Source organism: Lethenteron reissneri, chromosome 65 (assembly GCF_015708825.2).
Source record: "Lethenteron reissneri isolate LAM-NWPU_2019-01 chromosome 65, ASM1570882v1, whole genome shotgun sequence".
NCBI classification, from domain to species: domain Eukaryota; kingdom Metazoa; phylum Chordata; class Hyperoartia; order Petromyzontiformes; family Petromyzontidae; genus Lethenteron; species Lethenteron reissneri.
In genome coordinates, this window is record NC_083843.1 from 6200284 (window position 1) to 6217190 (window position 16907).

Sequence of the window (16907 nt, forward strand, 5' to 3'; positions counted from 1 at the left end):
TGCACACACGCAGCACTTGCACCCACGTAGTGTCCTGGCAGGGGATTGCCTGGCACATCGAGTTTTAATCCAAAGGGCCCCTAGAGGGAGAGTCCCATGGTTTCCCGGTACTGGGAGATTTGCCGACCCTTACAGGACAGGTTACATTGTGGTGCCCCTAAATTGGCTTAAAATTGTATGGGCGCAGAAGGAAAAGGTTCACTAGGCCAACTGCAATAAGTTATTCACGACATTGAGAGAGGCTGAGGGTGGAATATTAGGCAAGAAGGGCATACCAGTAGGTTAGAATGAATGAGAACGGGAGAATAATGGGTGAGCGGAGCAGCAGCACACTCTGTGGCACTCCATTTAGAGAAGGTAAAAAGGCACGGCGGCGCAGGTAAGCGCATGGTTGGCTGCGTGGAACGACGTCACCCTGGGCCTTTGAAGTTTAGAGAATAAAAAGAGTAGCCCAGGACGATTTGAGTCTCTTGTCTTCAACCTCCGGGCCGTCAAGACCCACTCCCTGCCGTCCTGCCTCCTCGAGCCCCTCGTAGCATCCGTGTGATGCCAGCGAGTGCTGCTACGAGGCAGCGATAGGGAAAGTTTTCTCTCGTCCTTCTCTCTCCGACTCGCACAGCGTCCGTGCGATGCTGTGAGGACAGCTTCAAGGTACGTGGTAGGACGTTTGAGCGACTGGGTTCGTAGGCAGAGTCAGGCCGAGCTCGTCTCACGAAATATTCCCCCCAGCTCGTGTGTATTTGCGCCGTTAAGAAACTTTAGTACAGAGTATCACTGCAGTGTGATGTGTGTGTGTGGAACCCCAGCGTGGTGCTGGTAATTTGAGTGTGTGTGTGAGGCGTGCGCTTGTATTAAAACATAAATGGCCGCCGACGCTCGCACACGAGTATTAGGGTGGGTGCGGGGTTGCGAAAAATCACCTGCCGGCATGCATATTTGTGCAGCCGCTTAACGCTCTTTGTGTGGAAGCGGATTAGCATATGACCGCCCGCAGATGCCCGCATGCATTCATGCAGCCATTTAGAGTCAGGCTTAGTGCGGGAGCTTCTCAGAGTCTGATCGCCGGCAGCATTAGCGTTAGCTTGTGTGCGTGTGTGGAATAACCCCGTGTGGCGGTGATCCAGCAATTTATCTGTGTGTATAGAATAGTGTATAGCGTAGTGTCGTGTATAGTAGTGTAGTGCATAACGTCGTGTAGTGTAATGCATAGTGTCGTGTATCATCATCATCATGGTCCGTGGGCAGATAGTCTTAGTAGTAGGTGTCCACTGCACATTTGTTATGTTTTGTTTCCACTTTCTTCCCTGTCTTGTAATGCCAATATGCTCAAGTAGTGGCCACATCTTTCTGGCACCAATCTCTAATGATGTCGTTGTCAAGCCATTCTCTGTTAGGACTTCCTCTCTTTCTGGTTCCTTCCATTTTACCGAACAACAACAATAACACACTTTTACATTTCTTGTCGTTGTCCATCCGACGACACATGTGTGTCCAAATAGCATACCTGTCAACCCATATGGTTTACCCATATTTATTACCGGGAAATTTCGTTTTCAGGTCCATACAGCGTTCAGCCGTTTCAATACAGGCAATTTTTGTGTCTATTTGTTGGAGTTTCTACCTTGTGATGGGACTTTGTAGGATAAACGTTAAGATTTAAAAGGACAAGGGGTGACCAATAAGGTCTGAATTGGTCTGTATTAAGATAAGGCACTGATAAGGGTTGACAGGTATGAAATAATGTCAGTTTCCCTTTGATCACTGCCTGCATCAATCATCATCATCATCAGGTTGTCTTCTTCTATGGCGCACCCTTTTTAATTGACTTCTACGTTGGTTAACTCTTTGACAGCAATACATTTCTCAAGTGCCTAACATCTCTCATTTCTCCAGTAACCACCAACCCCATAGCCTAGAATGCAGTGAGAGAAGCTGACTTGGGTGGAGGAAAGGAAGCACCCGGTCACCACACTTTGCCATTCCACAGAGGCACATACATTGGGAGTCTCCATATCTGTGTTGCTTTACCTGCACGGCACAGCTCACAGCAGACTTCATTTGATGATTTGTAGAATCCATCGCCACACTCCTTGGCGCCAGACAGTTCCTGCAGGAATAGCACCTGCAGAGAAGATTCACAGCAGAATTGAGCGGCTGATGTAGATGGCAGAGCGACAACTGCAATTTCACATTCAGATGGAGCCACAGAGGCGACTTCACTCGGCGTCACGTGGGCCAATTCTGGACTCTCTCCCCTTTCCCATTTTAAGGGAGGGCCTAGTTCGTAATCGATGAGAGAGGCACGAAGACAAAGCGGCCCCCAGGATAGCCCCACACACACTGTGCTTGCTGGGAGGGCAAGTGCTGGTGGGGAGCGGTGGCGTAGCGGTTAGCGCGCTGCGCTGTGAGCTCGGCGACCCGGGTTCGATTCCCGCTCACAGCCATCACCAGTGACGATTATCTGAACCGGTCCTGGGCCTCCCCCAGATCGACTCAGCCTCAAATGAGTACCTGGTGTGATGTGTACATATCGCCACTAGAGAGACAAAGGTGGCCACCCACTCCCTCGTGTGCCATGCCGGCCTTCATAGGTGCTTGCTAACAGCACTTGCCCCAACAGTCTGTTAAGGCTATATGGGGAATTGTTATCTTTGTCGTGGTCCGTGCGTGGGCAGGACCACACCCCAAGCCTACGTGCCAATGATGATTCACACTACACTGTATCGGTGTGTTTTGTTGTTGTTAAGGTGAATCGACCTCCGGGGGATGTAGGGTACAGGTGTCAGGTAGGGAAGGGGTTTCTCGGAATTTTCCCGAGATTGAAATCTCCGGACAGAATTTTGAGTCTCGAAGGATGACACGTGGTTAAACATTCCTCGACGTCATTCAATAATTGATTATAATCAATCTGCTGCTGGATGAAAGCCTTACCCGAAGCCGACTGAAATGTTTCACGGCTCTGCAATGCAAAGGATATGCCAAACGCTCCGTCTCCTCGTTTGGACGTACTCGTACTGCTACTATTTACTACGTGTTATTTTACCAGGTAAGGTCACAATGAGTTGCTGTGTAACTCTTTTTCAGAAGCGACCTGGCCGTCACAAATTTATAGCAGCTCAACCAAGCGGCTTATCACATGGAAGTATATAGCGGCAGGTAAATACTCTAAACGCATAAAGATATGCATAGAGCCCCATAGAGACTCAGATTCCCATAGATACACAGAGAGACCTGTAGATACACACATACACCAATAGATACACATATAGATACAGATACCCATAGATACACAGAAACCCATAAATACACAGAGACCCAGAGAGATACAGATACCAAAAGATATACACAGAGACGCATAGATACACATAGAGACCCAGATATATATATATATATATACATACACATAAAGACCCACAGAGATGCACAGAGGCCCATAGAGATACAGACATCCATAGATATACATGTACTAGCGGTAAGTACCCGGCGTTGCTCGGGCAAAAAAGACAGACACACACGTGAACTTACACACAGACATTGACCCACACACATAGAAACACATCGACTTAGACGCACACACACACATATATGGTTAAACCCAAGATGGATCTTTAGCAGGCCAGCCTCAGTGTTTCTAACCGACGAAGATGTTCCATTAGGGGGGTGCACGTTTCGCAAGCGTAGAGAAGGGAGGGAATTACCGTGGCCGAGAAGACCTGGAGCTTTATGTGGAGCGAGAGAGCAGGTAGCTTCCACACAGTGTAACGCAGCCGATGAAAAGACAATGGCGCTCGACTGATTTTGAGTGAGACCCACTGCTGTTAAACCGGAGCTGGTCATGAGCACACTGGCCAGGTATGGGAATCTCGGCAATCTCTCCACAACTGCCGCATCACCAATTGTGAGTTGTGGGGGTGGATTGTTCGATGGTACATAATACCCAGGCAGGTGCTTAGTTTTGGTGGGGCTGATGGTAAGGCCCCACCTCTTAGTGGCAAGCTCCAGGTTGAGCAGCAGTGAGCAGCAATCACCAGAGCATCGGCATACATAATATGGTTGAGCAATAGGGAGGCATCCCGTGACCGCACCCGGGCATCGATCAGCCTCCCATTGTATCTGTAGCATATGGTAATTCCTCGGGTACAGCCATTGAAGGTTTCACGAACTACGTGCTCAAAAGATGTGTTAAATAATGTGGAGCCAGAGGACATCCCTGTCACCACCCCAAGGTGTAGAGGGAATGGCTCTGACTGACGGCCACGTAGTTTGACGCGGGGCCGCTCACCATCATGAAGGTCCTTAAGGATCGTGAGCAAAGTTTGAGGGACTCCGAAAGCATGAAAAACAACCCAGAGGCCAGGCTTTGTGTGCATGGAGCCATGCACACAAAGCGACTAACACAGACGCCCATGGACTGACACACACAGACATATCGACTCACACACACAAACACATGGAATTACACACACACACATATGGACTCACACACGCATAGACATGCACTTTATATACACACACATGGAGTTACACACACATATATTGACGTACACACATACAGCGACTCACACACACACATCAACTCACACACTGACATACGTGTACTCACACACACATTGACGTAAACACACATGTACTTACACACACACATATCGACTAAGACACACACAAATGGACTCACACACACACACATAGACTGACACACACATTGCCCTCCACACACATAGACATATGGACTGTGACACACAGACATCTTCTTTTAGATACACACACATGGATTAACACACACACATCGACTGACACACATAGACACACAAACGCACATTGACTTACACACTCAGATGGAGCCATGCACACACATCGACTCACACACACGCATTCACTTCGACACACACACATCGAGTGAAACACACGTATGGACTTACACACACATCGAGTGAAACACACACGTATGGACTTACACACACATGTGGACTTACACACACACAGCGACTGATACGCACACAAATAGACTGACACACACAAACACTTGTACGTGTACACACACATGGGGCGTTGTCCGTTTGAGAAAGATAGACACACACATGGACTTACACACAGACATGGAGCCACACACATAGAAACCCATCGACTCACATGCACAGAAACATTATCATTGTAATATTTGTAAACTTATTTGTTTAATAATAGTAAACAATAAACCTTCATTTCGATTTAAAGCTTTCGTGACTGCAGGGATTCATCTTCTTGGTTCTTTCGGTAAAGTCACGTAGAAGGGAAGTAATAAAATAATAAAAATAAAACATAATAAAACAATTCTCACGACGTTTCGGCCACAACGCAAGCAGCCGTCCTCAGGTGAAAACCAGGTCCGTCGAGGCGACAGAGTCTGAATGAAACAGCACACGGGCTTAGAGCATATATATAAGCTGGGCGCATTGACAAAGGAATTTGCATATCAACAGGAATTTAGCATATTTATGGGAAATGCAGGAATGTAATTAGTACTGCATATGCATGTGCATTATGCAGGATTAACAGCATCAAAGGGAGCTGCAGTTACTGCTGCTGCAGCAGTTTCTGCTGCTGCTGCAGTTGCTGCTGCTGCTGCAGTTGCTGCTGCTGCACTTGCTGCTGCTGCTGCACTTGCTGCTGCTGCACTTGCTGCTGCTGCTGCACTTGCTGCTGCTGCTGCACTTGCTGCTGCTGCTGCACTTGCTGCTGCTGCAGTTGCTGCCTTATCCATTTTAATATAACACTATGTATTATTCTACCCACCCTAATGTGTATCATACTGCTATATGTTTACTGTACAATTACGACACCATACATTACTCTGCACACTGCACCATGCCAGTGAGTGGAACGCGGTCTGAAAGTCACCGTTAACGTGAACACAATCAGTTAAGATCCGAAATGGTTTATTACGTCCTTCCAATGATTGCTAAGCCAGAATCCATCTTCTCGGTTGAAATTGTCTCTGTGTTTGTATATGTGGATCGCCTCATGAACGAATCTCTCATGATAGCCAGATGGCTTGCAAAGAACCTCTGTCTTGGAGAAGTCAATGTCATGTGAGCCCACTGAATTGTAACAGTGATCTGCCACGGCTGAGGTGTTTGTCCTACCGTGTTTCAGGTCTGCCTTATGTTCACGGATGCGGTCCGAGACATGTCGTTTGGTTTCTCCAATGTAACATGTCTCGGACCGCATCCGTGAACATAAGGCAGACCTGAAACACGGTAGGACAAACACCTCAGCCGTGGCAGATCACTGTTACAATTCAGTGGGCTCACATGACATTGACTTCTCCAAGACAGAGGTTCTCTGCAAGCCATCTGGCTATCATGAGAGATTCGTTCATGAGGCGATCCACATATACAAACACAGAGACAATTTCAACCGAGAAGATGGATTCTGGCTTAGCAATCATTGGAAGGACGTAATAAACCATTTCGGATCTTAACTGATTGTGTTCACGTTAACGGTGACTTTCAGACCGCGTTCCACTCACTGGCATGGTGCAGTGTGCAGAGTAATGTATGGTGTCGTAATTGTACAGTAAACATATAGCAGTATGATACACATTAGGGTGGGTAGAATAATACATAGTGTTATATTAAAATGGATAAGGCAGCAACTGCAGCAGCAGCAGCAAGTGCAGCAGCAGTAGCAAGTGCAGCAGCAGCAGCAAGTGCAGCAGCAGCAGCAAGTGCAGCAGCAGCAGCAGCAACTGCAGCAGCAGCAACTGCAGCAGCAGCAGAAACTGCAGCAGCAGCAGCAACTGCTGCAGCAGCAGTAACTGCAGCTCCCTTTGATGCTGTTAATCCTGCATAATGCACATGCATATGCAGTACTAATTACATTCCTGCATTTCCCATAAATATGCTAAATTCCTGTTGATATGCAAATTCCTTTGTCAATGCGCCCAGCTTATATATATGCTCTAAGCCCGTGTGCTGTTTCATTCAGACTCTGTCGCCTCGACGGACCTGGTTTTCACCTGAGGACGGCTGCTTGCGTTGTGGCCGAAACGTCGTGAGAATTGTTTTATTATGTTTTATTTTTATTATTTTATTACTTCCCTTCTACGTGACTTTACCGAAAGAACCAAGAAAATAAACCTTCAATTCTTAGCGAAAGATGCAATCAAATTGTACTTTAAATTGGCGTGGTGACGTCTCGTCCCGTGCAGAGCCGGCATCCTCGCCTAGATTGGCAAGCCGGAGGAGGTGAGACATTGCCAGGCTGCAGGCTGGGCCTCTACCCCCCCACCATCCTCCCGCCCGAGGCAGAATAATACAGGACTATGTAAGCGCTTTTATAATATTAAATTAATGTCTAAGGACTTTATAGCAGTGACTGCACGCATTGGGGTGGGGGGGTAAGAGGACATCACACTATGAAGAGAAATCGGCAGCGTGATGTGTATATTTATTCCATGTTAAACGCATAAAATAAAATGTCCCCCGTGAGTTGGAGTGAACGCGATCACTTGGCAGGGTCCGCCCCCCCAGGCAATTGTGAGTTGGTACGGTCGATGTCGTGCAATAAGTAAATAATTAAAATAAAAATGCCACTTATCTGTTAATTAAACGACTTTAAAATTTACGGACGTGAAAACGGAATAGCCTATTCCCACCACGGGGCTAAGGGCGTGCCGGCTGGCAAATTATTTCGGTCTTAAACCCCTCCGTCCGAGAGCCAAATCCCCCGCAAGCGCGCGCACGGAGACTTTTATATATAAGAGAAGAAGAAGAAGAAGAAAGAATAAAAATAAATAAAGAGACCCACAGAGATGCATAGAGCCCCATAGAGATACAGATACACATAGATACACACAGAGACCCATAGATACACATAAAGACCCAGAGAGATACATACATACACATACAGACCCATATAGATGCACAGAGACCTATAGAGATACAGAGACCTATAGATACCCACAGAGCACCATAGACAGAGACCCATAGAGATGCATACTGCTCCATAGATACACACAGAGACCCACAGATACACACAGAGACCTATAGATACACAGAGACCCATAGAGATGCATATAGCCTCATAGCCCCACAGAGACCCATAGAGATGCATATTGCCCCCCCCCCCCCCATAGCCCCACAGAGACCCATAGAGATGCATATTGCCCCATAGATACACAGAGACCCACAGATACACACAGAGACCCAGAGAGATACATACAGATACAGACCCATAGGGATACAGATACCTATAGATAAACAGACCCATCGAGATGCATACAGCCCATAGATACACAGAGACCCATAGCGCTGCCACTCTGCCGCTGTTCTTGACCATCGGCCACAACGCATCACAGCGCAAGGCCACTTCGCTTCCTTAGTTTTTTAAAATCCTAATCTGGTTGTCAACCTTTTTTGGCCACTTGTTTAATTTGTATTTCAACCCGAGTCGCTGGGACCCCCCACCCTTGCCTGTCGCCCCAACGTGGTTCTGAGAAATAAATGTTTTACGAATAATTATTCGTATTTGATGTTAATTATAATCAACATCAAATCTTTTTCACGAAATTGTCCATATGGTTTGTGCGGTTATATGCTAACTTTTCAAAGTAATTGCTTTACTCTAGGAAGCCCGCAGCATTGTTTGATGATCGATGAGTTTGGAAACGTCTTTAATATATCCTTCCAGGTTACCGTACGGATTAACATTTTTATCGTAGTTATTTCATAAAAGAGACACAGACTCCAATTCTACAGCAGCAAGGGTCAGGATCGAGATCGAACCCAAAAACTTCCTGCATCCCAGGCGAGGGTGATAACATCACGCCATCGTGGCTGAGCCAATCGGAATGGGAATCAAGAGTTGACGTCACTGCCTCAGGGCCACCCAGGTGTGGGCAGGGGGTGACCTTTGAGCTGCGTTAGTGGACGGGTTATTTTATTGCGGTCCAGTGTCCAAGGGCCAATTAATGACGAGCCTCAGGGTGGGTCGGCAAACAGCCTCATCTGGTTGGTTGTCGGCTGATTATGATGCTGGTTGTTGTTGTTATTGTAAATTACCGGAAAAAAGTCACGTACTCGAAATGTAAACGTTATTGTGGCATAGCTGTCAGCCCCTTATCAGTGAAATTGAGTTGTCAGGTCCAATATAGCGTAGAGCTCTTGCAATATGGGCGAAAAAATGGTCTTCATATTCTTTGGGTCTTTCGGTAAAGTCACGTAGATAGGTTCAAAGAAAAAAACCAAAAAACTACGACGTTTCGATCACAACACAAGCGATTTTTTTCCTCCTGATGACGATTGCTTGTTATTTTCTAAGAAGCTATCTACGTGACTTTAACGAAAAGACCCAAAGAATATGAATTCGTGCAGTCACGAAAGCTTTAAGTCAAGAAAAAAATGGTCTGTTTGTGTTTCTCTCATCTGGTTGGACTTTGTCGTATGAACGGTGAGATTTATAAGGGCATGGAGTGACCAATAAGGTCTGAATTGGTCTGTAAAATGGGAGGCACTGATAAGAGGTGGATATGTATGGATATTTTCAAGTCGTAAACGACCCGGTGTTTCTCGACTTTATCAACTACGCCATATCTGCTGTTTGTTTCCATTTAGTCGACTTTTTCTTTTGTCTGCAGACTCCTCTGGATTCATCTGAATAAAATCTCAATTATGGAATGCATACCTGTCAACCCCTTATCAGTGCCTAACTTATTACAGATCAATTCAGACCTCATTGATCACCCCGTGCCCTTATAAATATCAACTTTTATCCTACAAGGTCTCATCACAAGGGAAAAACACAAACCAATAAACAAATACAATGTTTTTGCCCGTAGTGATACGGCTATACGCCATATGGACCTGAAAACTCAATTTCCCTTTACAAGAATACAAAGTAAACCGTATGTGTTGACAGCTACAGTGATGGAAAAAAGTTTGCCCACTGACAAAGAAATGATCAGTCTATAATTTTAATGGTAGGTTTATTTGAACAGTGAGAGACAGAGTAACAACAACAAATCCAGAAAAACGCATGTCAAAAATTGTTATAAATTGATTTGTATTTTAACGAGGGAAATAAGTATTTGACCCCTCTGCGAAACTTGACTTAGTACTTGGTGGCAAAACCCTTGTTGGCAATCACAGAGGTCAGACGTTTCTTGTAGTTGGCCACTAGGTTTGCACACATCTCAGGAGGGATTTTGTCCCACTCTTCTTTGCAGATCTTCTCCAAGTCATTAAGGTTTCGAGGCTGACGTTTGGCAACTCGAACCTTCAGCTCCCTCCACAGATTTTCTATGGGATTAAGGTCTGGAGACTGGCTAGGCCACTCCAGGACCTTAATGTGCTTCTTCTTGAGCCACTCCTTTGTTGCCTTGGCCGTGTGTTTTTGGTCATTGTCATGCTGGAATACCCATCCACGACCCATTTTCAATGCCCTGGCTGGGGGAAGGAGGTTCTCACCCAATATTTGACGGTACATGGCCCCCCGTCCATCGTCCCTTTGATGCAGTGAAGTTGTCCTGTCCCCTTAGCAGAAAAACACCCCCAAAGCATAATGTTTCCATCTCCATGTTTGACGGTGGGGGATAGTGTTATTGGGGTCATAGGCAGCATTCCTCCTTCTCCAAACACGGCAAGTTGAGTTTATGCCAAAGAGCAAAATTTTGGTCTCATCTGACCACAACACTTTCACCCAGTTGTCCTCTGAATCATTCAGATGTTCATTGGCAAACTTCAGACGGGCATGTATATGTGCTTTCTTGAGCAGGGGGGCCTTGCGGGCACTGCAGGATTTCAGTCCTTCACGGCGTAGTGTGTTACCAACTCTTTTCTTGGTGACTGGTCCCAACTGCCTTGAGATCATTGACAAGATCCTCCCGTGTAATTCTGGGCTGATTCCTCACCGTTCTGATGATCATTGCAACTCCACGAGGTGAGATCTTGCATGCAGCCCCAGGCCTAGGGAGATTGTCAGTTCTTTTGTGTTTCTTCCATTTGTGAATAATCGCACCAACTGTTGTCACCTTCTCACCAAGCTGCTTGGCGATGGTCTTCTAGCCCATTTCAGCCTTGTGTAGGTCTACAATCTTGTCCCTGACATCCTTGGAGAGCTCTTTGGTCTTGGCCATGGTGGAGAGTTTGGAATCTGATTGATTGATTTCTTCTGTGAACAGGTGTCTTTTATACAGGTAACAAGATGAGATTAGGAGCACTCCATTTAAGAGTGTGCTCCTAATCTCAGCGCGTTACCTGTATCAAAGACACCTGGGAGCCAGAAATCTTTCTGATTGAGATGAGGTCAAATACTTTTTTCCCTCATTAAAATGCAAATCAATTCATAAAATTTTTGACATTCGTGTTTCTGGATTTTGTTGTTGTTATTCTGTCTCTCACTGTTCAAATAAACCTACCATTAAAATTATAGACTGATAAGTTATTTGTCAGTGGGCAAACGTACAAAAAATCAGCAGGGGATCAAATACTTTTTTCCCTCACTGTATGTAGTGGGTTTACTTTGCAACAAACAACACAACCGGTTAGTACTGTAACTATTAACTAATTGGCTACGTTTTTGTGTTATGTGACAAACCCCTCTACTGATTGGCTGTGTCAGGTGGTGGTGGCGGTTATAACGACGACACAACATTTCTATTCACGCGATCTAACCACCACCCCTAACCCCCCCAAAAAAGGAATAATCTTAAGGAAGTGAAGTACAGGTTGCAAATACGCTCCGTAATCTTGATTTGAAGCTTTCGTGACTGCAGGAATCCATACTCTTTGGTTATTTCATTAAAGTCACGTAGGCAGAAAAAAAAAACTACGACGTTTTGATCGCAACACAACCGGTGTTGCGATCGAAATACAAAAAATATAATCTAGCTGAGGAACTGCTGAACCGCAGCAGTTCCACTGCTGGATTATATTTTTTTCCGCCTGAGGACGACTGCTTGTTTTGCGATCGAAACGTCGTGATTAATTATATTTTATACCTACGTAACTTTACCGAGAGAACCGAAGAGTACGCTCCGTAATTTAGACTAACAGTGACACAAATTAACGAAACAAAAAACTCAGTGAAAACGACACGGGAGCAAGAGGCGCCAGGAGTGTAGGCACATGGGCAAGTTAAGCACCGTGTGGTTTCGTTTCATTAGCGCCACGACTGTGGCTCGGAGGCGTTTACTACCTCTCCTGCCATGCAGGAGGTCGTGGCCTCGACGAAATCGGCTCCGCATGACGCGCCTCCGATGAGCGCGGTTGGCTCCGTACAGTGGTGCACAAGAAGACTCAACACACATACACACACACACGATACACTACACTATACACTACACTACGCTACTATATGCTGTACTATACACAACCTACGATTACCACTGTTGGCTAAGTACGGTGCCAGAGAAATTCAACAGACATACAGAGGAAGTGGCGGGTTTACATTAATCCACGTGCCGGCTTTCATCCAGCAGTGACTTTTTATTGTACACCACGTGTTAGGCCCCACCGAGCTGTTGTGTAGCTATTTTATTATTATTACGCGCTTTTATTTATCTCACTCTGTCTGTCGTTGTTGTTGTCGTATCCTCAAATTTTGTAACTCAATTTTAACCCACTTCCCAATGTGCTATCGACTGCAAACTTGGTATACTTATGTCATACTGATGGCAATACTATATTCTATCATTAAAAATAAAAAAAACATATTTTTAAACCATCTCTTTTACATGTTATTTTCGGCTTGGGTCTAATTGTCCACGCTCAACTGACGTTGGCTGTTAAACACCACGGTCTCTTACGTTATGGCAAGCTTTGGGGCCACTTCCTGGAGTAGTGGAGTTCTTCCTTGACTCGTACGGTACATTTCATTAAAGCGTGTTTAAAAAAGTATTTTTAAATATTACTTATTTCAGAAGTGACCCGGCCATCACAAATGATACCAGCTCAACGAAGTGGCTGAATCTTGACTTAAAGCCCTTCGTGACTGCAGGAATTCATATTCTTTGGGTTTTTCGGTAAAATCACGTAGATAGGTTCAAAGAAAGTAACAAGAAACTACGACGTTTCGATCGCAACACAAGCGGTCGTCATCAGGAAAAGGGGGTTAGCTTGTGAAGGCAAACTGTTTATAAAGGTTTGAAATGGGCGTAACCCAAACGTCAGCAACATGGGCGGGGCAGCTAATGTTAATGTAAGTGGTGGGCGTCGACCGCGACGGTGGTGGGTTTTCCACCAATTGAAGGGCTGCCAGGCAAAAATTAGCATGTTAATGTAAGAACGGTGATCGGCCTCCATGGCGAGCGCGCTGAGGTGGCTATGTCAATGTGAGAGATTAGCATGTTAATGGAAGATCGGTGATCGGCCTCCATGGCGAGTGCGCTGAGGTGGCTATGCTAATGTTAGAGATTAGCATACTAATGTAAGATCGGTAAGCGGCCTCCACTGCGAGTGCGTTGAGGTAGCTATGTTAATGTGAGAGACTAGCATGTTAATGTAAGATCACAGAGCCGCAACCTCTAGGTCTGCCCGCGAAGGTGGCTGTGTTAGTTTGAGAAATTTTACCTGTTAAGGTAAAATCGGAGAGCCGAAAATAACAACTAACATTGGAAGGTGGTAGGATGGGAATATCACAGCCAGTTATGACTAAAACTGGTTGATAACGTCCTTCCTCAGTTTGTACCCATCTTCTCGGTTTAAATTGTGTCTGTATATATGGATGGCTTCATGAACGAATCTTTGTTGATAGCCAGTGGGTTTGCAAAGTACCTTCGTCTTAGAGAAATACATTTCATGTGAGCCCACCGCATTAAAACAATGATCAGCCACGGCAGAGGTATTGGTCCTACCGTGTTTCAGATCTGCCTTATGTTCACGAACATGGTCCGAGACATGCCGCTTAGTTCCCCCAATGTAACTGCTGCAGACAGCTTAGTTTGTAGATGCCGGAGTATTGCATGTCAGGGATCACATCCTTCACAGATGGGATCAGATCACGAATTTGATGTACTATGTTAAATCGAACCGAAAGACCCAACGAATATGAAGTGGCTGTTATCATTATCACGTGGAAATGTATATCAGCTGCCAAATACTCTTAACGCACGTTTCTACAGACTCAAAGAGACCCATATAGAACCACAGAGACCCACACAGACTCACAGATACCCATAGAGATCCATAGAGACCCATACTCATAGAGACCCGTACTCAGAGACCCACAGATATTTAGAGACCCATATAGAACCATAGAAACCCACAGAGACCCACACAGGCCCATAGAGTATCATACTCATGGAGACTCACAGAGATCCGGAAACCCATGTAGAACAGTAAATACCCATAGACACTCATTTTCATCGAGACCCATACTAAAGCTAAACTATTTTTTATTTTACCAGGTCAGTCCCCACTGAGCAGTGTAGCTCTTTTTCAGACAAGCGACCTGGCCATCGCGAAATGACAGCAGCTCAACGAATTGGCCGATATCATCATCGTGTGGACATTTACAGGAGCAGCCAAATACTCTAAACGCACGTTTCTAGAGAACTCATGGGGACTCAAAGAGATCCAGAGATCAGCGTCACGTGGAGACAAATCCATGCGACCACGGGTAGAGAGAGAGAGACATGCAAACTCCAAATCTACAGCAGCAGGCGTCAGGGTTAGCATCGAACCCACGAGCCTCCCTGTATACCAAGCAGAGCCGGCCCTAGACCTTTGGGGGCCCTAAGCAAAATTTGGTTGGAGGCCCCTTTGATGTATGATTTTTTTCACCCACGAGCTAGCAGTGACTCTAGGGGGGCCTCTGCTGGCCACGGGGCCCTTTGCAATTGCAAGGGTCGCTTAGTGGCTGGGTCGGCTCTGATACCAAACGAGGTAGTTAACATCTCCTAGCCACCACGGCGCCGATGACGATGGTGAGTGAATGAGGAGCTGTTGTCCTCACCATTAGCAAAAGACGGAGCATCGCTGTCCACGGGGTCATGACGATCTCCTGCTCCTCGTCACGAACTCCTCTCAGTCTCCCAGTCGCTCGAGACGCTTTGTTGGCCGCCAGTCATGTGCGTGTGTCTGTGCGTTTGTGAGATTGAGCGTGAGTGTCTGTGTCTGTATGTGTGCGGTTGAGTGCGAGTGAGTGTCTGATTGTGTGAGAGAGATTGAGTGTGAGTGTCTGTGTGCGTGTGAGTGGCTGTGGGTGATTGAGTTTGAGTGTGTGAAGGAGAGATTAAGCGTGAGTGTCTGAGTGTGTGAGAGAGATTGAGTGTGAGTGAGTGTCTGAGTGTGCGTGTGAGTGTCTGTGCGTGTGTGAGATTGAGCGTGAGTGTCTGTGTCTGTGTGTGTGCGGTTGAGTGTGAGTGAGTGTCTGAGTGTGTGAGAGAGATTGAGTGTCTGTGTGCGTGTGAGTGTCTATGTGCGTGTGAGTGTCTGTGTCTGTGTGTGATTGAGTTTGAGTGTGTGAAAGAGAGATTAAGCGTGAGTGTCTGACTGTGTGATGGAATGTGAGTGTCTGAGTATGTGAGAGATTGAGCGTTAGTGAGTGTCTGTCTGTTTGTGAGATGGAGGGGGTGTGTATTTGCACCTGTCCCAACAGTCTGTTAAGGCTATAGGGGTATATTTGACTTTGTGTATGCGTGAGAGTGATTGAGTGTATGTGTGAGATTGAGCGTGTGGATAAGCGTGAGAGTGTGTGTGTGGATAAGCGTTAGAGTGAGCGAGTGTGAGTGAGTGTGTGTATGAGTGAGCGAGAGTGAGTGTGTGGATTAGCGTGAGAGTGAGCGAGTGAGAGTGAGTGTGTGGATGAGCGAGAGTAAGTACGTGAGAGTGTGTGGATGAGCGAGAGTAAGTGAGAGTGAGTGAGAGTGTGTGGATTAGTGAGAGTGAGTAGTGAGAGTGAGTGAGAGTGTGTGGATTAGCGAGAGTGAGTAGTGAGTGAGAGTGTGTGGATGAGCGTGAGAGTGATTCGACTGTGATAAAAACGTGAGTGAGCTCCGCTTGGTCTTGTTGGTCTTGAACAAGCAAAGCGACCCTTCCAGAATCAAGTGTAAAACCGGCACTGCGTAAAAAAAAAACACCTACCGCTTATCCTTAAAATGCGGTCAGGTGAGTGACGTCAGTCGGTGGATGTGCTAAGAGAAGGGAGTGGCAATGTACAAAGACAAAGGTTATCCCCCGGTGTAGCCTTAACAGACTGTAGGGGCAAGTGCTATAAAGGCTGCCACGGCACTCGATGGGGTAGGTGACCAGCACCACTCCCGCCCGCCTTTGTCTCCCCAGTGACGATGTTTACCACATTCCACTGCAGCAGGTACTCATTTGGGTCTGAGTCGACCTGGGGGAGACCCAGGACCGGTTCATATATTCACCGGTGGTGTTGGTGGCGGTGGCCGTGAGCGGGAATCGAACTCGGGTCATAGCCAGGTTGGTCGCGTAGCGCAGCGTGCGAACTGCTGTGCCATCGCTCCTCCCGTATGTACGCGTGGAATGCGAGACTAAAGCACAGCGCCTCCTTCCCAGATGTGTATCTGCGCCAAGGCCGTAATCTTCCATTTCTATAAATGCAAAGTTGCGATTGTGTGACTGTTCAAAATGTTTAGCGTACTTCCCGACATGCAACAAATTTGAAATTTTCCATGTGTATACTTTCCAGACTGTACACCATGCAAAAATTATAAAAATACACTTTGGTATTTTTTTGGGGGGGGGTGGGGAGCTCAATAATGCATTTATTTTTTGCACGGCAAGTGAGCTGTGACGTCACATCTGTCATGTGACCCGCGCATGTGGAAGCGTCACGAAGTGTGCCTACGCATGTCACCCCCCACCCAAACCCTCCGCGGCGCGAGTAAAGTGCCATACAAATGTATTGCAGGTCTAAGGCGTTCTTCGCGCAGCATTGCTTTATTTATTTCAGTCGTTAACTGC

At 46.3% G+C, this 16907-nt stretch overlaps 1 protein-coding gene across 4 annotated transcripts in view; it reads right to left on the reverse strand.

Annotated features, from left to right (window-relative positions):
- LOC133359377 (uncharacterized) overlaps positions 1 to 16027 on the reverse strand; it is a 39794-nt gene extending 23767 nt beyond the window's left edge. For all 4 annotated transcript variants that reach the window (XM_061577780.1, XM_061577777.1, XM_061577778.1 and 1 more), the window contains exons 1-2: positions 14932 to 16027; positions 2029 to 2122 (exon numbers count right to left, since the gene is read on the reverse strand). In XM_061577780.1, the coding sequence (XP_061433764.1) occupies positions 2029 to 2122; positions 14932 to 14970 (133 nt within the window). In that variant the 5' untranslated portion in view covers positions 14971 to 16027. The remainder of the gene's footprint in view (positions 1 to 2028; positions 2123 to 14931) is intronic.
- Positions 16028 to 16907: the final 880 nt, after the last annotated feature.